At 35.9% G+C, this 20,943-nt stretch overlaps 1 protein-coding gene across 2 annotated transcripts in view; it reads left to right on the top strand.

Annotated features, from left to right (window-relative positions):
• ZNF385D (zinc finger protein 385D) overlaps positions 1-20,943 on the top strand; it is a 318,355-nt gene that overhangs the window by 166,473 nt on the left and 130,939 nt on the right. The window contains exon 3 of one of the 2 annotated variants that reach the window (XM_008571374.1): positions 20,719-20,829. The exons of the other annotated variant lie outside the window; for it this stretch is intronic. Coding sequence (XP_008569596.1) covers positions 20,719-20,829 — 111 coding nt within the window. The remainder of the gene's footprint in view (positions 1-20,718; positions 20,830-20,943) is intronic. 2 annotated transcript variants of the gene reach the window in all.

The following is a 20,943-nucleotide window of genomic DNA, read 5'->3' as shown; positions in this document are numbered from 1 at the left end:
CTTAATTAAAACTACTGAGAAGGCTTGAGGACAAAAACACTTAACTTGCAACTTTTCTCCCACTTTAAAGCCTTATATGACCCATCTCCAACCGAATGTATTAGTCTCTCCCTTGTGTTTCTTACTATGAACCTGTTCTACAGCAATTGTCATAATATTGTGTTGTGTGGTTATTACCTCTACATACATTTTTCTTTCCCACTAGATTGCACACTCACTGAGACCAGGGACTTTATCTTGTCTTTGTAACTCCAGACTCAGTCAGTCCCTGCCATCTAGAACATGGGCACTGTAAACTGATAGATGCTAAAAGTGGGCATCCAAACAGGATAATAAAATCCACTTTCAATAAGCCCTTCAAAAATTGCACAGAAATTGGCCTGTATGATAATCCCTTTCTTTCAAATCCTCTTTCTCCTTAGATACTAGTGTCCCCTTCTCTCCTATTTCTCCTCCAACCCTCATCTCTCCAGGATCTTTTACTGGATCTGTTCCCTCTGCCATCCCCAGACACATCAGATCCTCAGGAGTCTCTTTACAGCCTTTTCTCTTCTAAGTTTTCTCAACATTATATCACATATTTTTCACTTCTATGTCTTCAATACACCAAGAATTCTTAAATTTGTAATTTCAACACTGAACAAACTTTTAAACTCCTGATCCTTATTTCCAATTTCCTACATATTTCTTATGTAACTCATAAACCTGCTATTAGCACATAAAACATAATGTTTCCCACATGAACTCATTGGTTTCTTAACTCACACACCTTTCTAAAATTTGCTGTTCATCACGTTGTCACGTGATGGTCAATGTCAATACCCATTCTGTTACCCAAATGAGAAGAATCAGCCTTCCTCGGGTTTTATTTCAAATAAATAATGTTAACTTAAAAACCTGTCCTCTAAAATCTCCCCAGTCTCTTTTTCAACTTCCAAGTTGCTACTGGCTGAACCATGACCTGGATTTTTCAGCCGGACTATTATTACAACAGCCTCCTCATATGTCCTCTTCATTCCAGATTGATTTTCCTCATTCAAGTTCTTGTCCAAATTATTTTTCTAAAATACAAATATCTTTATATGTACTTTTGAGGTAAATGTTTTCTTTTAATATTGCTCAAAGGACAAAAGTCCAAATTCATTAGCATAGCACGCAGGACTCTTCATGTGCATGTCCTGATCTACCTTGCCACGTTCATCTCTTCCACACAATTTTCCATTCATACTTAAATTTTAAATGTTTACTGACAGCATCTCATTTTTTCAAACCTTTACATGAGCTGTTTTTGTTATAACTGTCATTTTCCTTTTTTCTATCTAAATAATTTCTACTCACCCAGCTCAAATATCATCATGCATTTGAGGTCTTCTAGGAAACCCTCAAACTGAGTAATCGACTCCTCTCTCCTCCCATGGCACTTTGCTTATATCTTTATTTTAACACTTGCTAATTTGAATTAGAATTTATTTATATGTTTGTCTGCCTTTCATTATTCTGGGTTCCTTCCTGGAGATTAAAACCATTTGTTTTGCATTATTATACCTGCCAGAACAATTAGGTTACATACTCATCCTCTAACAAAGCTCCACAGAGATTCAGGAAACATCTTCTGTCCATGTAGACAGCATCCTTCCCCTCTCGCCAGCCCTGGTTGAGTGCCGCCCTTCTTGCAAGTCTACAGGTTCGGCCTCTTCCTTAAAACCTTATCAAATTGCTCAATCATTCCAATTTGTCTTCAATTCATTATTTTCAGTTCTTTATCATATTAACTAATCTCTCAACAATTGATACAGAATTTTTTTGAATGGTTCTGTATTTCATATTGATCTTAAGCTTTGGAGATACAGTCTTGGAGTCTCGTTATTTCTCCTACTTACTTGGCTCTCAGTATCTGGAAGGTGATGGTGTCTAAAAATCACAATGCTATTCTGGATCCTGGCCATGCCTGGCTCTTTTTCAAGTATTTTGCATATATTATCTTATTTAATTTTCTCAGTGCTCTTTCGCAAGGTCTAAGAGTTAGTAGGTGACCATTCTGGAAGGTCAGTCTAGGTCTATCCACATCAAGATTTGTATTCCAGGATACCTTATTTTTCTCTAGAACCAATTTCATCTCTCCATTTTCCATGTTCCTCTTTACCACCTATTTGAATCCTGTGTTGTCTTTACTTTATTTCTTTGTGGATTTATATAATAAAGTGCAAATAGTTGTAGGAACTCTTGCCAAGCTTTAACATTCAGTGCACAGTCTTTTCCTGTTGAATATTTTGGATTTATTTGAAATTTGGCTTAGAAGCCTGACACTTGATCCTTGATGTGCTTTTCTCTCTTAAGCTAACACCCTCATTCTGGAAGTGCATAAGCAGCCAGGTTATTTTGCCAGGTAATTATCAGAAGTCTTTAGTACTTGTACATTTTCTTCATTGTGATTGCCTTTTTATGTTCGCTTTTTTTTTTTTTTTAAGCCAAGAGTCCTTTCCAAAATGCAAGTTGTTATCCAGGAAGATCTGGAGAACTGATGTAGAAAGCTGACTTAAAATACAAAGTGAATTCAGCAACAGAGGAAGGATGAAAATGTAGTTTTAGCTGTCATGTATTGTTTTCATGATGGGAAGGAATTACATATTCCAAGAAAGGGGAAAGCAACTTTCACTAAGAGTTCCCGGAAGATGTCAGAGGAAGTGACATGATCCAAAATCATGTTCTTGATGTTAAAATACTATTTAGAAGGCCAATTATCTAAAGGGAATAGTTTTTATGGTCGAATATGAGAAACCATAGTCCTTTACCTGCAAATGTTAGTTTATTGATGTCAGATACTCAGGTATTTTAGATGAGTATACATATTTTCAGAGCCAAGATTACTTTTTCTTTAGATTTATTTAAAACACATTTAGAAATAATTCTAGTTTTATTTCAGAATGGCACAAAGACCATATGTATACGATTTTTTTTCTCCTGAGGTGTCCTTGAAATAAATTTAAACAAATACAAAAAGCAGATAGAGCTGCTAAAAAGCAGAGGTGTTTTGGGTTGCCAATTGACAAAAGCTTTAAACATTTTTGGAAGACAGAGGATGGATGAGAGTGCATGGAAAAGGAAAATAGAGAAGAGTATAAGGTCAGAACCTTGGAAAAGTTCTGGAATTAGGGTCTTCAGGTGGAATGGTGGCTAAATAAAGCAGAAAGCATGAGACAGGGCTGAAAAGATGAGGATTGACTGAGAAGACGAAATTTTGTTTTTTTTATATTAAGATTAAAACACCCATCTATGGAAAAATAAAGGCAAAAATAGAATAAAAAATTATGGTTTATATATGTAGGAGTCAAAAATAAGACAAAATGTTAAGCAATTAATGGATAATAAGAAAATAGAAGCTACTTTGCTTGAAGCTAAAATATCATCTTTTGAATGAGCCAAGATTTGTAGTATTGAAACCACAGAAAAGGAAATCTAATCCTATCAAATTACCCAGGCAACAGACAAATATATTGATAAGACCAAAACAATGGTAATGTTGTTTATTAGCTTTCAAATTTTAGACTCACCCATGAACAAAGTCTAGAAAAATAGGTTGTAGTTGAAAGACACTATTTCACTTAGAAAACTTTGAACATTTAAAATTGTAAGTGTAGTTGAGAGACTTTGGGAACAGAAAATTGAGGTAGGAAAGATGTAAGAAAATAAATAACTTCAGGCAGGGAATTTGAGATCCTGACTGAGATTAATGGAACCAAACATAAAAGTGGAAACATATTATGTATAGGTGCAAAGTAATCATAGAATATTCAAAACAATAAGACTTTGAAAGTTTATGTGGAGGAGTACGGAAAGAAAGACAAAATGTGTGATAGTGTATACATGTTAAATTCTCATCTTTCTTACTATCTAGAGATTTAAATATGTTAGCATATTATTTAGAGTTATGATGTCCACTGGCAGAAAAAATCTTAATAATAATAATAATAATCATAGTAATTATAAACTTTTCGAGCATTTACTTCTGGATTTGGAAGATGAGAGTGGAGAGTTCTGCTTTTCATTTGAAGCTGTTTTGTCCTATTTGATTTGTTACCATGTGTGCATTATTTGGTAAAAATAAATAAATAAATAATAGAAAAGAAATTATAACACAGTGTATTACGAGAGTCCCTGTGGAAGAAGACTTGAAGTGCATGGGAAATACAAAATGTACTAGGTAGTGTTCCAGCTAGCAAAATAGCCTCTTAAGTCAGTAGTTCTCAGTGTGCTTGGTCATGGAAACCATCTGGGATTTGCAAACCTCTTTGGGCCATGTGAGTAGTGGCTTAAATGGTTACAGTTTATATTTTAGTTTATACCATAGTTTATATTATAGTTTGTATAGTAAGCTATGTGTTTCTAGAAGGTAGATACAAAAAGTGTTAAAAACACAACCAAAAGGTGACTGTACCTTCATGGTGAAGAGCAGTTCTTAGGTTTTGGTTACCTTCACTGGGAGTTCAAGTGGACCTGATCTTTAGGATTTCTGGGGGTAGCAGCTACCCTTGATTTCATCCTTCCTTGAACTCCACAATTGACAACATCCTGCTGACTACTGGCCTTCATTATATCTGATTCAAGCTTCTGACTCAGCTCAAGTGTACATTAGTTCCTCTAACTTATGTCCTTAAGAAAGATCAGTAAGTGAAAAACAGAGTGAAGAAAAATATGGAGAGTGAAACAGTGCTTTAGCAACTCTTTAGGAATTAAAAACAGTCTAAAATGTAATAAAAGTAAGGCAGTTATTGGAGATACTTTATAACAGCCCTTGTTTATTTCAAGTTGTTCTGGTCTAGTTTTCTCTATCAGTTTTCATTTTTGTTTTGTTAATGTGTATGCTTTTCTGCCTTGTGGTTTGCTAACCAAGGAACCCAGATTCAGACCCAGTTTTTAGATTGAGTTCAGAAGTTTGTTTACCCACTACACAGGTTTGAGAGTCAATATGATGCGTAGAAAGAAGACTGGATTTTAATAAACCTGGATTTAAATCTTGGAGCTTCCTGGTAATACTCTTATATAGGAGACCATGGCAAATCATTTATCCTGGCTGTTCCTCAGCTTTTATTTCTGCAAAATGAGGATAATGCCGTATCCTTTATAGGATTATTTGGCTAAAAAATTTATTGGTGGAAAGGAAGATATTGGTTTCTTGAAAACATCTGGTGAAAACAATTTAATCAAAGGAATGAGAGTCTGTTACTAGGGATTTGACCAGTCCTTCTTAGCCATCCCCAAGGAGCGTTTTAAACATTGCACCGAATCCGCATTGGGTTGGGGCTCTGGCTCTGTACCTTTAACAGGCTCCCCAGGTGATTTCTCGTGTACAGCCAGGATTGAGAATGATCGGCTTAAATAAGTGGTAAGCATTTTAAGAGCTAGATGATTAGTTTTACTTTTTAAGCATGCAGTTTCTTTCGAATATTTACATCAAGGCTCCAAAACACACTCACCCCTGGATGTCAATGCAGTTCTTCTGCAACGTTGAACAGCATGGCTTCAACCAGGAATTATATCTTGGACCAGCCTTTTCTCCTTAAAATGACTGACAGTCAGCTGGGGGGGCTGTTTTTGCATATCTTATTATTTTCCTTCAATGAGAAATCTTTATTGAGCACTTTCTGTGGCCAAGCACTTGTTTTTCAAAGATAAATAAAACATACTACATCTTTTGCAAGTTGGGGTGGGAGGGAAAAACTCCAAACCTATTATTTGAGTAGTAGGTGGTAAATGACATATTAGAATTTACAGGGTATTGTGATAACTTAGAGAAGGAGTATTTACCTAACCTACTAAGTGACTAGAAGGAGGTTCTCTTAGAAAACAAAATGCATTTGGAGGGATAGATAGGAATTATACATACAATATACAAGTAATAAACACTGAAGAAAAGAAAGAGCTTGCATTGCTGGCAGGTCTGTATGACTAGAGTAAAATGTTTGGGGCAAGAAGGAATGGAAAATAAGTAAAAGATGTGGGCCTATGCTAGTTTACGGAAGCCAGTATTTGCCAAAAAAAAAAAAAAAGCTCCTTGTGGCTTTAATTCTGTATCCCTGGGTAAGAGAAATAGGTATATGGGCCACCTATGGGGAGAGGAGAGATGTAAATTAGTGAATGTATACTTCAGTGCAAAGAGAAGTAGAATATTTTAAGAAAACATCAAGCCTAGCTCAAACAGAACAAAATAAATTAACCGATGCCAAATTACAAGCAGTGAGAGACTTTCTGTAGGGAATTGGGGGATAAATATTGGTACGTAAATAATATGTATGTATGTGTTTATGTATACACACATACAAACATATATATACAGATATATGTATATTTGCATTTTTGAACAAAACATAAAAACAAGCAAGGATATTTTTGTGTGCTGAATTTCATATATGTGTGTTATCCTGGAATTTTCATGCTGGAAGAAACCATATAGATTGCCTACAGAGAAGGAATTTGTATGAGAAGAGCCATTCCACACATCATTACACTTTCTCAAAGGCATTAAATTGTGACTTAAACAAAGAAAAAAATATGTGAAGAAGCAAGAGAAAAATGTACAGTTTAAAATATATAGCCCCCAAATTTTTGTCTTTCATAGTCTAACCAAACAATTAAAATGACAATAATTATTTATGCCGCTCATGCCAATGTGTCATTGTTTAATTTTTCTGTAGACTTTATAACTTCCATTTTATGACGTGTCAGAAATACTTCACCGAAGTTGTTTGCAGTCTTTTTAATAAAGATCTGCCATCAAGTGGTGTGCTACTTCTTTCGATTCTATTCTCCTCATCTCTAATATTTCAATTCCTTGAGCTTGTTACTTCTTCCTAGACCCTTGGGGATCACAAAATTCTTTGTGGCTAAAATTAATTTTGGGGAAAGGGGCAGGCAAGGAATTATGTCAGTGATACATTGCTTGTTCAAACTTGCCCTTTTAGCCATTTGGGCAGGAAAACTGATTTTAATTGTTATCTTTCCTTTGACCAAGACATCCTAGAATTAGTGCCTGAGTAAAACTTCATAATTGTTCCTAGCTTTTCGTATTGTCCGTTCCATTTGTTGTGAGTTGAATTGTTTCCCCAGTACATCAGAATGTGACCTTATTTGGAAATAGGGTCTTTACAGAGGTAATCAACTTAAAATGAGGTGATTGGGGAGGCCCTAGTCCAATATGACTGGTATCCTTATAAAAAGGGGAAATTTGGACACAGGGACAGATATGCATGGGGAGAATATGATGTGAAGGCGGAGGATTGGAGTGATGCATCCACAAGCCAAGGACACCAAAGATTTCTGGCAAAACACCAGAAGCTAGGAAGAGGCGAGGAATAGTTCTCTCCTGCAGGTTTCAGAGGAAGCATGGACTTGCCAACATCTTGATTTCAAACCTCTGTCCTCCAGAACTGTGAAATAAATAAATTTCTGTTGTTTTAAGCCACCAAGATTGCAGTGTTTTTTTTTTTTTTAATGGCAGCCCTAGGAAACTAACACATGGTTAAAATATTTAAAAAATAAACATTAAAAAGCCAACTAATATAGGATTTTTATATTTTAATTTTTTCAAGCCAGACATAATACATACATACATAAATACGTAAGTAAATAAACGAATAATGCAGGTTTCAGAGGAAGCATGGACTTGCCAACATCTTGATTTCAAACCTCTGTCCTCCAGAACTGTGAAATAAATAAATTTCTGTTGTTTTAAGCCCCCAAGATTGCAGTGTTTTTTTTTTTTTTTTTAATGGCAGCCCTAGGAAACTAACACATGGTTAAAATATTTAAAAAATAAACATTAAAAAGCCAACTAATATAGGATTTTTATATTTTAATTTTTTCAAGCCAGGACATAATACATACATACATAAATACGTAAGTAAATAAACGAATAAGTAAATAAATCCCTCCATCTAATAGCACCATGATTCTATAAAAGAAAGAATTTAAACAACAGAAAAGTAGGAAGGTCATATTTCAGAATAAGAGAAAATCCTTTTATATTTTAATTTTTTCAAGCCAGGACATAATACATACATACATAAATACGTAAGTAAATAAATGAATAAGTAAATAAATCCCTCCATCTAATAGCACCATGATTCTTTAAAAGAAAGAATTTAAACAACAGAAAAGTAGGAAGGTCATATTTCAGAATAAGAGAAAATCTTTGAAATTTAGCCATCAGTAATTTACATACAAAAGTATATTTTCCACCTTTATTCTTACCTCAGAGGACAGCGGATTTTAACACCTGACCCACATTTCAGTGACCTGGCCAGAACCAGATGCATTTGTGGACTTCTGATACAGCTGGTTATAAAGTGGATTTCTGGAATATGTTCTCTTGTTTAATCAATAATGCCATGTTCTCTGGGACATTCCATGTAAATGGAATCTCAACTCTGGAGATGTTGGGTTTAGTTACCATAGGCTGTATTCAGAGACCAGTACTGAAGCCAATTGAGAAACCTGACTTCTTGTGCAAGCAGGCACCGTAGGCATTCATTGCCTTTGAAAGAGATTTTGCTATGTAAGTCCATCAGAAACAGGATTCTGAGCAAAATATTTGAGTCAAATCAAAACCTTCTATATGCTGATGACAAGGTTCCTGCAGTGTCAGAATTAAACACTGAAGTCCTCTCCACAGGTGACATTAGGACAATCAGGCAGCGCTCATTGTTTTTTAAAAACATAATATTCCTTTAGCTAGAAAAAAAAAAATCTTGTTACCAAAAAAGAAAACCCATTAATGGATTAAAATTGCCTTTTTTCCTTCCTTGTTTCTTAGACTTTTTTTTTTTTTTTCCAGAATGCAGCTTTTCTAACTTATAAAGTAAGAAGTTTCAGGGCCGAGCCCGTGGCGCACTCGGGAGGGTGCGGCACTGGGAGCGCAGCAGCGCTCCTGCCGCGGGTTCGGATCCTATATAGGGATGACCCGCGCGCTCACGCGCTCACTGGCTGAGCGCGGTGCGGCCGGTCTCAAAAAGGACAAAAAAAAAAAAAAAGAAGTTTCAGTAAAGTTTAAATATGTATTGAGTTCTCACTGGGTTCCAGGGAAAGTAATGGGAACCATGAGGGGCATGAGCATCGGTGAAACATGGACCCTACATACTAGACATACCACACACGGATGATTTCTAATGTTGTGTCCAGGGTTAAAGTGACATATTGTGTTGGTAACGATTCCAAATTTCCGTTTAAAAATCTCTGAGTGCAGTATCTGTGATCATCCCATGACAGGGCCAAAATATATTGGTTTGAGCACATAAATGATTCTAAGAAAAATAAATGTCTTAAGATTCCCTCAAGCTCATTCATCTTTTATTTTGAACTTTCTGTGTTTCACTTTATTAATTTACTCATAGAACATTAGGGAAAATAGCCATGGCAGAAAGCTACTGACAATGAAATGCTCCATACATTTGAACATGTCCTTATACATGGAGAACATCCAAATGCCTTTGCTCACTGAAGTTCAAGTGTTGATTTTCTGAACAAAATCAGCCCCTCTTTATCTGATCAAGGGACCACTATGGATATTAACCTTTGTCCAAGAAGATGCCCGGTATAAAATGGTCTGATGTTGGCACATAAAGTGTACATGAGTGAATCTGACTGTAGAGTATATGCAAATTATGCTCTGTGATTTGCAGTTGTAGATTCTGCTCTCAGAGTTGATGCCTGGTGTCCCATATTGTATTGTGAAGTCATTCTCCCACATGCCTTTACTTCTAATAAGCCCTCGCCACCCCCTTAGCCTAAGAGTGATTTGCAGTTGTAGATTCTGCTCTCAGAGTTGATGCCTGGTGTCCCATATTGTATCGTGAAGTCATTCTCCCACATGCCTTTACTTCTAATAAGCCCTCGCCACCCCCTTAGCCTAAGATTTTCTTGTAAGTACAGGTTTTCCCAGTGCTACTGTTAATACTATTCCAAGGCTGACAGTGTTTTGATATTGGACTTCAGGGTTCCATTTACTTAGCAACTCAACAGATAGGTATTGAGCCCCAGTGTGAGCCACTCTGCTAATTGCCAGGTGCAAAGAACAGTCGGATATAACCCTGCCTTGTCTTTACTGGGTTGAGAGAGACAAACAAGTCAAGAGACATCTTCAGATGGTGTGATAGAGGGTTGTGCAGAATGAGTGGGAGGACCTGGCCCAGCTGAAAGAGGTTAGGCAGAGTTCTGCAAGAAGAGATGTCCAATTTGAGTCTTGAAAGCTGGGAAGGCATTAGCCAGGGGAAGATGGACTAGAAAGCATGGGGAAGGAGTTTTCAAGTTAGAGGAAATGGAATGTGCAAAAGGCTTGAAGATGAAAGAGAGCTTGGGGTATTGAAAAATCAGCTGTTTCTTTAATGAATTTCTTAGACTTATACATATTATACTTCCTACTGAAATTTATCAAATCAGTAGATTTTGGGCTTGACCTGGTTAATGAGATTGATGGGAACAAGCCTTGCCCCAAAGAATGAATTTATTGAATAAACTCTTGCATGCACCTTGCTATTTGGCAAAAGGAAAACAAACAAACAAACAAAAAAAAAAAAACGTGAGACTTCATGCATAGTTCCAGTAAACACCTCCCTGCAACCCCCACCCTGTGTAAAGCTGTGTCTTGTTCTTGGGTGATTGGCAGTTCTATTCAATTCCCTACCAACCCAAATTCTATAGAAAGGAGAATAAAGGCATCATCCCCACAAATTAAGTTGCCTCCTGTATGATACTAAATGATTGGCACTTTCACTTTCAGATTTTTAAAAAAGAAATCAAAAGAAAAGTATGACAAATATTACAGCAAAGACCCATATTCATGCCACTCAGAATTTTACAACTGTTAATATTTTGTCACTTTTTCTCCCAGTTGTTTTATATATTTTAAAAATAAAACATTGTGGATGTTGCTATAGTCCTTTTATCTACCGTCCTAGTCCCATCTGAACCCCAAAAGGAAACAACAATTAGGAATTTGGTATGTGCTCTTCCTTGCATTCTAGTTCTCATACTTAGATAAACACACATATATATATATATAAATGGAATGTTTGTATGTGTGATTATTGTTAACTTTTTATCATGGAGTATTTCAAACATGTGCAAGAATAGAATAGTATCATGAATATCTAAATTCCCGTCACTTAGCTTCAGCAATTATCAGCTCAGGACTAATCTTGTTTCATCTATATCCCTATCCACTTACTTTCTAAATCCTCTCCATTATTTTGAAGCAAATCCCAGTTATTAATATTATTCCCTTGGTATATATTTCACTATGTATTTGTAAAGGATAATGACTTTTAAAAACACATACTCATGCTACAATTATCACAACTAAAAATTAAAAAGTAAGTCTTTATTATTATCAAAACTCCAGTTCTACTTTCCTTCAGTTGTCTCCTAATATTTATTGTACAGTTTTTTAGAATCAGGATCCATGTGAAGCCTATGTTTAGAATTGGCTCCTATATCTAAATGTCTTTAAAGCTCAGGGTCTTCCTTCAATTATTTTCTAGCTATTTATTTGTACAAAAAATCATGTCATTTGTTCTATAGTTTTGCACAGCTGGGAATTGGCTAATTTTATCCCGTGCAGAGACTTTTAACTTGTCTTTCTGTCCCTCTATTTCCTGTAAACAGATAATTACATATAGAGTCTTGATCACATCTCGATGTGATATTTTGGGCAAGACTTTCTCATAGGTGGTATTGTACCTCTTCAGGAGATAACTGATATCTGATTGTCTCTTTCTGTTCATTAACAGTAATAGATGGTCACTGCCTAGACATGTTATTTCTTCAAGAGTTGTAAAATAGTACTATCCTAATTTCCTACTTTACTGAGGACACTTGTGATTTTTTTTAGTGTCTGATGTCTTATTGTTGGTATTCTTTTGCATTTTGTTTTGTTTTTCTCCCTATGCTAATAAAGAAATATTTAACAAGTTTCTTGTAACTTCTGTATGGCTTTTCATCTTATAGCTTTCTGACCATTTATCATTTATCCTATTGTTGGCTATTCAGGTTGTTTCAGAATTTTTGCTAATACAAACAAAACTGCAGGGAACTTCCTTGTAATGATCTCTTGATGCACATGAGCCAGAGCTTCTCCAGAAGTGGAATATTTAGTTCTTATATTAGGTTCATTTTTCAACACTGCTAGGTGCTGCCAAATTCTTCTACACTTTTCCCATATCCTTGTTAATACCTAATGTTGTCAGATTTACTTTTGTCAACCAGCTGTGTGAAAACTATATCGTTATTTTAAATTTCATTTTCCCATAGCCAGTAAATGTGATATTTTTACTGGCTGCTTAGTTATTCTCCTCTACAAATTGCCTTTTAATATGCGTTTACCATTTTCCCACTCATATATTATCTTTTATATAGTGATTTCTGGAGCTCTTCTGTATATCTGGACTACATAATCTTTGATTGATTTAGATGTTGCAGACATTTTCTTTCCACTTTTTTTTTTGTTCAAACACTTTTGCTGATAAAAGAAAATATAGCATGGTGGTTGCAGAGTACAAGTGGTAGAGATAGACATCATGGATTTGAATCACAATTCTATAAGTGCCCAACTGTGAAACCCTGATCCAGTTAGGATTTAACTTCACGTCTTTGTGCTTAAAAATTCTCATATGTAAAATGAGTAGTAAAAAAAAAGTATCTACCTCCCAGGGATATTGCAAAGATCTAATGAGATGCGACATGTAGGTCCTTATGAACGATGACTCACACATGTAGGTGTCCACTGTAAGTTAGCTATTACTGTTTTCTTCAAATACAATTTAAAGTTTAATGTAGTGGAATTTATTTATCTTTTCCTGGAAGTCTCTGGATGGCATGGACCCTTTGAGCCATCTTTCTACTCTTTCTAGGTTTCTGTTGCCCAGGGGTAGAAAGGCGTGATACCTTTCCTCACTCATCATGAGCATCACAGTTGACGCTCCTATAACAAAAGACAGGCTAACAGGAGAAAAGCATGAGAAAATTATTTAATCTAAGTTTTACGTAACACAGGAGCCTTCAGAAATGAAGACCAAAGGACTCAGGGAAAACTGTCCATTTTTGTGCTTCAATGAAGGATGGACAGCTGTATGGAAATGTGATTGAACAAAAGTGTATGATCTAATGGTCATGATCTAATAGACTGAGGGGGAAACCCAGCAAGGCCTGTCTGTTCACATTCTTCTTGGCCTCGCTGTGTCATATTTCTTCCCCCTGCTGCCCCCAGATATGGGGCAGACCCCTCTTGAATGAGGGTCTTCAAGGGAGAAGGGAGAGAGTGACCTTTCCAGGTTTTATAGGTTTCTTTTGGAGAAAGGGATTCTTTGATCTGTCTTGGGGAAGAGGAGTTCTGGTTTCTGTGACTTGCTATAGGGGAGAGTAAGAGTGAGAGACAGGAGGGCAGGAGATCATAGAGAGACTTTGCTTCTGAGGCCATTTAATGTCCTTTAGTTCAAAGTACTCAGAAGCATGCCAAGGTGCCATACTTTGGGGTATCATGTTCAGAGCCCCAATAGTACAATCATTCAGGGGAATTGTATGCCACCATTTAGTTGGTAAATATGAAAACTGAAGTTAAATGAAAGCTTTGTTGATACACCGTTAAGTGAAAAGAAAAAGAAATATTCTTTCTATGTTATGCTTACAACTATGTAATTAAAAAAAACAGAGATCTGCAAGTGTTATATAATATAATATAAAATTTAATATATAATATATAATACAAAATTTGGCTCATCTTTGTCCTTAGTTCATGAGAAGTAACCTCTGAAACCCTGTAATTTCCCAAGTGATAGCAAGCAGTGTCTGATCCCTTTGGATCATACCTGAGTTTGTGCTAACTAGATGACTCAGGATGAGGTCTAGTCACCTGAAAGACTAACCAGATAATTGGAGGATTGGGGCTCTGAGGCAGGTAATATAAGCCTGACCTCTGGGGAGTGGAAGGAGGCTGGAGATTGAGTTAAACCAATGAGTCAATCAATCAAGTCTACATAACAAAAACCCAATAAAAAGTACTGGACAGCAAGGCTTGAGTGAATTTCCTGGTTGCGATAGTGTGGGGAGGGTTATGCATTCTGATTCCATGGAGAGAAGATATGGAAGCTCTGCATTTGGAATCCTCCTGGTTCTCATCCTACGAGTCTCTTCACATAGCTGGTCCCGATTTCTATCATAAGTATAATGCTTTCTTTGGTTCTGTAAGTTGTTCTAGCAAGTTATCAAACCTGTAGGAGTCATGGGAACCCCCAAATTTGTAGCCATTTAGTCAGAAGTGCAGATGGCTTGCAGACCCCTAAACTTGTGGCTGGCATCTGAAATAAGGACAGTCTTGTTGGGGACTATGCCCTTAGTCTGGAGTCTACACTAACTCTAGGTAGTTAGTGCCAGATTTGCATTCCAGTATTGCAACAACCATTCTAAAAAACTTCTTGGTGGTATTTACTAAAGCTTATCCTATGCATATTCTACAACCTAAGAATTTAATTCCTAGGTTTATACCTCAGAGAAATAACTGCTATAGCCACTGAAATACATGCTCAGAAATGTTTATCGTAGCTTATTCATAATAGCTTTAAACAGAAAGCAACCTAAATATCCATCAATTGGCAGACACTGTGGTATGGTCATAAATGGAATAGTATATACAGCAATGAGAAATTTAACAAAATACTCACAGAATGTTGAACAAAAGAAGACAGACACAAAAGAATGTATACTGCATACTTACAGCAGGCAAAAATAATCTATGGTGACATCTCATAATGGTATTTACCACTGGATGGTAGTGACTGGGCAAGAGCAGGACTGGGAACCTTCTAGAATGCTGAAAATGTTCCATTTCTTCATTGAGATGATGGTAACATGGGAGTATCCATATGTTTAAAAAAAATCTACAACTGATACACTTAAAATTTATGCACTTATTTATATGTAAGTTACATATCCATTTAAAAAGTTAAAGAAAAAGGACAAAAATTACAGATTTCTCAAATGGACAAATTTGTGTGGGAGTGGGGTTTTTAGGAATTTTTATTAGCATTTTCTAAAGTATGAATATAAGTAATATAAACACAAATTTTATTGATTCAGAGTTGATTTAATAAACACACCAGGGTCTTCACTCGGTGTCACTTAATATGAGTACTAGAGGGTCACAAATATCCACAGATATACACATTTGCATATGATATAAACTACAAAGCTTGATTACAGCACCTGAGAGACTCAGGCTGGGAGGCTTGTGGGAATTAGCTGGTCTCCCACCTACTAGTTGTGTGATATTGGACAAGGGACAATAAGAGCTCCTCAGTAAGTCAGGATAGAAATAATGCTTATAAATATCAAACACGTATGAAATGCCCATACGTGTAACCTTTAGAGGTATTGTTACTGGCCGTTATTATGTAGAAATACCAGCTGGAAAAGACAACCTTTATATTTCTGGACTTCTAAACTTGCTGGCATTTAAGTTCTTATTCTTTGATTTAAAAACTGAAAGCCACAATAATAATAGAAACACTGAGAGAGAAGGAGGTTTCTGAGAGCAGGAAATGTAAACTCAGGGTTTAGCTCTATCCTCTCTGACAATGCATTGGCATCCTAAGGAAGGGAACCTTGAGCTGTGGCTGTAGTACTTGAGGCAGGTCCCTTGAATGCTCATTTACAAATCAATTGAGCAGAATGTCCAGAGGGGAGGTGAGGGAAAAGCCAGGCCTTTGATGGGAATTCAAAGATCCTTAAGCCTGAAATGAAGAAAAACATATTCATTTGGCTTTAAATAAGGCCATAGGCTGAGTTTGAAATTAAATTTAGTCTAGAGTTCGGGTAAGCATAGCAATAGGCAGTGTGTCATTCTTCACTTTGTTTGCTTGTTTTGGGAGATTGGATAATGGATTTCGAAAACTCCGGCTTTCAAAATATACCAATTTAAAAAGGGGATAAATATGTTATAAAATACATTGTAAATTTTACCATTTCTTTTAGTTTTTAATTCGGTGTTAAGTAAAGTATATCTGAAGTTTCTGTGTATTAGTTTAGTGTCTTCATTATTGTACTGAAGTCTTTACGTTTTATTCATATTATTATTTTATAATAATTTTCTTTCTCAGATCACTGTTTTCTAAACTGTATGCACTGAAAAATGATGCTAAATTTAAAAGCAAGCAAAACAACAAAAGCTTTGGTTATATTATTTTAGAAATTGTTGTGGGGGAGATTGCACAGAGGAATCCAAGACCCGCATTAGTGTTGCAGTTTTACAGCTCTTTATTTGGTGATACAGCTCTTTGTTTGGTGTTACAGTGCTTTTTTGCTTGCAAGCAAGGAGAGCACTGGGCAGCGAAGACTCCCTAGACCAGTGTCTCCCCAAACAAAGGAAAGAGGCAGTCTTATATAGCCAAAATTCCCACCCTAACTTCCCGCCCAAGTTCCCATTTAGGTCCTCTTACGTAAATGAGGGATGCAGTCCTGCTAATTTGTATTGGCTGATTATGGAACACAGTCCATTGGTCAGCCCTGGAGCCTAATTTGCATCCAGACCTTAGGGCAGTGTGAAACTGTTGTCTCCTATCAGCACTTGGATACAGGCAGGTGCAGGAAGCAGGCAAGCTAAGCTGCAGGAGCCAGAGCTTGCCACCAAGACAGTCAAGCATAAAATCTCTAAAGTGGTTGCTTGAGCGGAAAAAAGGGATAGGTTTAACAATTAGAAAATGCTCAGGGTTCCCTTCAACAAAATCATGTATTTAAAACATAGTGTTTTTTGTATTTTTATGTAGGACGTCTCAGAGATTTTAATATTCTGTTGTGTGCTGTGAATGTCTAGACTGTAGTACCTAGATTTTCTACAGCTCATCTGACATAGGAACACTTTTTGTTCTTGCCTACCACACATATTAACATCTCTTGAGGCTGATTTTGTAGAAAAATTCCTGATGATAATATGCACACACAATAAGACGTGATTGTTTTGACAGGTCGGAACTATTGGTTCATAAGGAGAAAAACAACATAGTTGATTTCTTTTTAAACAAAATGTTTGATGATAATGTCAAGTAATGGTAAGATTAGGTAAAATGATCAGTGGCTATGTATGACCCCTGATTTGATAGTAGGAGCTACTTTTAGTTACATGGCATGTGGTATCATTTAATTAACTATTTAACAGTAGAACTGGTTATTATTTAAATTTTGTCCTTTCATAATTCCTCATTGTAAATAGTCATATATCTATATATATTTTAGAGTGGTGAATCTAATATATATACATATATATATATACATGAGAGGTGGGTATGATTTCTTCTTGTTAATAAAGGTGTTAAGGGCCAACCACGTGGCGCACTCGGGAGAGTGCGGTGCTGGGAGTGCAGTGGTGCTCCCGCCGTGGGTTCGGATCCTATATAGGGATGGCTGGTGCACTCACTGGCTGAGCGTGGTGCAGGTGACACCAAGCCAAGGGTTGTGATCTGCTTACCAGTCACAAAAATAAATAAATAAATAAATAAATAAATAAATAAATAAATAAATAAAGGTGTTAAACTTTTATCATTTTGTTATACTAGATTCCTAAAATGTTAAAAGATAATTATTCTTGGTGGTGTATCTATAGTTTGTGAAAACAATCTCTAAAATATAATTCAGTTGTGTGTATTTTTTTTAAGTATACAGGAAAATAAAAGTCTCTGAAGAAGAATACACCACTTTGCATTTTAAAATTCTGATTTTGTAGCCACAGTGATCAGAATATCATTCAATTTAACAAAAGAATTTCATTTAGAGAGTATGTCACATTTGCATGAAGTATCTCGTTCCAAAATACCTCCTACACAAATTTGGATTGAATGTGACCACTGCTTTCCCACTGTTACTGAGAGACCAAAATAATACCCTGTTCACCAGTATGTGATAAAAACTGAGCACTATGTATTTTCAGAGAGCATCTTTGATATAAATATGCAGTTCATTTTCATTGCAAAGTGTTATTATGAGAGGACTTCAATATTCCTTAATGGGTTATAGTCATAATTCATCTTATCCTTTGATAGAAAGGGGCCCCATTTATGCACAGAAGACACACCCAGACTATGAGAAGACAACTGACTCTAAGTCAGTGACCTCTTTCTGCTTTTAATTTTTCTCTCAGCTGAAGACTAAAATGGAAATTATCCCCCAGTGTTCTCTGTGGTTGTATAGAACCTTTGTGATGGCATTTTAAAAGTGGTGTAAGAATAAACCTGCAGAGCAGAATAAGGGCCTTTGTAGCAGCCCGGATCACATAATTGTGTGACTATTGGATTTCTCAAGATTGGTGCATCGTTAATTTTTATTCTAAGGAAATAAGGGTAAGCTGCAATTGCAGGAAGGTTGGAAGCTTAGCTGGGGTGGGGGCCTTGGCAGTACCTAAAGAGAAGTATCCCGTACCATGCCCTGTGGCCTGTCACACCCCATCCTAGGTCCAAGCTAAGGAAAAGAGACATTATAGTTTTAAATTATTTTTTTAATGTTTGGATTAAGACACTAACCTTAATTTAGGAATGAAATTAGGTTGCGTATTAGGACTCCAAAAGACCATAAAATTTACTGCAAACAATTCAAATGTTCATCAAGAGCAAATGGATAAACACATTGTGGTGTATCTGCACAAAGGAATACTACTCAGCAGTAAAAAGGAACAAACTACGGATACATGCAACAACATGAATCTTAAAAGCATTATGTTGAATGAAAGATGCCAGACACAAAATACCACTTACTGGATTATATCATTTAAATAAACTTAGAGAAAAGGCATAAATACAGAAAGCAGGCCAGTAATTTCAGAGGCTGAAGGTGGGAGGCAGAGATTGAACACAGAGGGGCAGGAGGGAAATTATTCAGGTAATGGAAATGTTCTGTGTGATAATTATTGTGACCATTTGCATTTGGCAGATCTCATCAACTTGTACACTCAATGCTGGTGAATTTTATCATATATAAATTACATCTAAATAAAACTGATTAAAAAGAAAGTGTGATAGAATTCACTAGTAAGGGAGGAGGGGATTCTGTACTTCATTAATACCTAAAAGTGATTAGAAAAATCACGGGGATACCCTGAGTTTCATTCATTATCTGGGCAAGAGTTTACATCAGATAATAAATTTAAAGGGAACGTGAAAGGTAAAAATGATTACGTCCATGAGTTCTTCTTGATCATTGTGACTGTAATATGTAAACCCCCTAGCTCAGTGCTCAGCACACAGAAGGTGCTTAATAAATAAATGCCGGCTGCTATTATTTTAATTGTTATTATTCAGGACAATACATTAAGAGTGCCTAGAAAACCTAATAGAAATTACGAATACAGAAGAGACAGAAACTTTCTCCTATCTTCCAGTGGAGAGAGCTGATAAGTTAATTGGTTCTGATGGCTTGAAATACACAAAAGGAGGTGGAATTTATCAATGGCTTGTTTAGGAGAATTAATAAACTATAATGTGTCACAGAAGCTGAATATTAGAGCATATTTCTCAGACACATTCTTAGCCGTTGTGTGTGTCAAATCATTTCTGAGCTGTCTTAATTCATTGTGAGGACTTTCATAAAATCTTTGTATCTGTTAAGAGTTGAGTTCCTAAGTTTGCAGGCATTCAACAGAAGTCATGCCTGTACATATAACATTGAAATCATTTTGAAATATTTTTGACCATGTGAGAAATGGGTAGTGTGTCAACTATACCCATTATACAACTATGACTATAGGAGTGTGAAGCTCGTGTTGATCTTGATCTTCACATGTCCTACAACAGAGAAAATATAATAGATTACATCTGTACTTTTCTTGCTGTACCCAGAGTGCACTAAGTAAATTCCTTGAATTATCACACTTAAATCTCACAACTTTAAGAGATAGATACAGATAATCAAAGAGGTTGCACAAGAATTAAGAAGCAGGTCAAAATTTTGATCTGACTCTAACCATTGAGAATCACTTATGTGAACCATAAGACAAAGCTTGATGAGGAGACATTGATTTTTATCAGAGCTGGATTGCTGACATTATGTGTTTGTTGTTGCCTGTTCTGTCCTGGGGATGGGATGGGATGAGATAACTGACACCCCAAACTCTCTGAACCCCCCCCAAATAAGCCCATGAGATAGCAGTATATATTAGGTGGTCAATAAATGATTCCTGAATGACTTAATTAACAGCTTCGTATGTTTCAATTCGTGGAAAGCAAGATTTGTATACTGTATTCTTAGGGTTTAAAAGATAACCAAACACAGCATAAGGTTGATGTTAGATAATAGCACATAATTTATTTTTACAGCTTCCCAATTGACCAAGTCTATTTTGAAGTTCCTTTTGGGGCAATGGTATAGACACACTTCTGTGTCAAATTGCTGGCATTAGCAATAAATTGAGTTTTTAAGAATTATTAAGTGAGACAATTGTTGATTCTAAATGAGAAGAGTCAGAATGCAGTATCTAATGGGTACATTTATAATCTCCTTATCATACTGAGTTTTGGGTTTATTGTTATCTATTTTCCAAGAAAGTAGAAATGCCATTTCTTAGAATAAAAATATTCTTTATAATGTGAGCAGTAGATTGGAGCTGTACAGATCAGTTCTCTAATGAAATAGGCGACATTCCAATGGAACTGACAAGCATTATTTCTATTTGTTGTATTTTTTTTCTCATTACAGATGGACCCAATTCAAAAAGCTGTAATAAATCATACATTCGGTGTTCCTCTTCCTCATCGAAGAAAGCAAATCATATCATGCAACATTTGCCAGTTAAGATTTAATTCTGATGTAAGTTTATCATTTAGTATTCACTAAAGAAATGTATTATGCTATTTATTCTAATCTTGTAGGAAAAATATTTTTAAACAGTTTTTTTTTAATAACTGAGCATGTCAAAATTCA

The sequence above is a fragment of the Galeopterus variegatus genome, unplaced genomic scaffold (genome assembly GCF_000696425.1).
Source record: "Galeopterus variegatus unplaced genomic scaffold, G_variegatus-3.0.2 Scaffold685, whole genome shotgun sequence".
NCBI classification, from domain to species: domain Eukaryota; kingdom Metazoa; phylum Chordata; class Mammalia; order Dermoptera; family Cynocephalidae; genus Galeopterus; species Galeopterus variegatus.
This window is presented reverse-complemented; position numbering and strand designations above follow the sequence as displayed.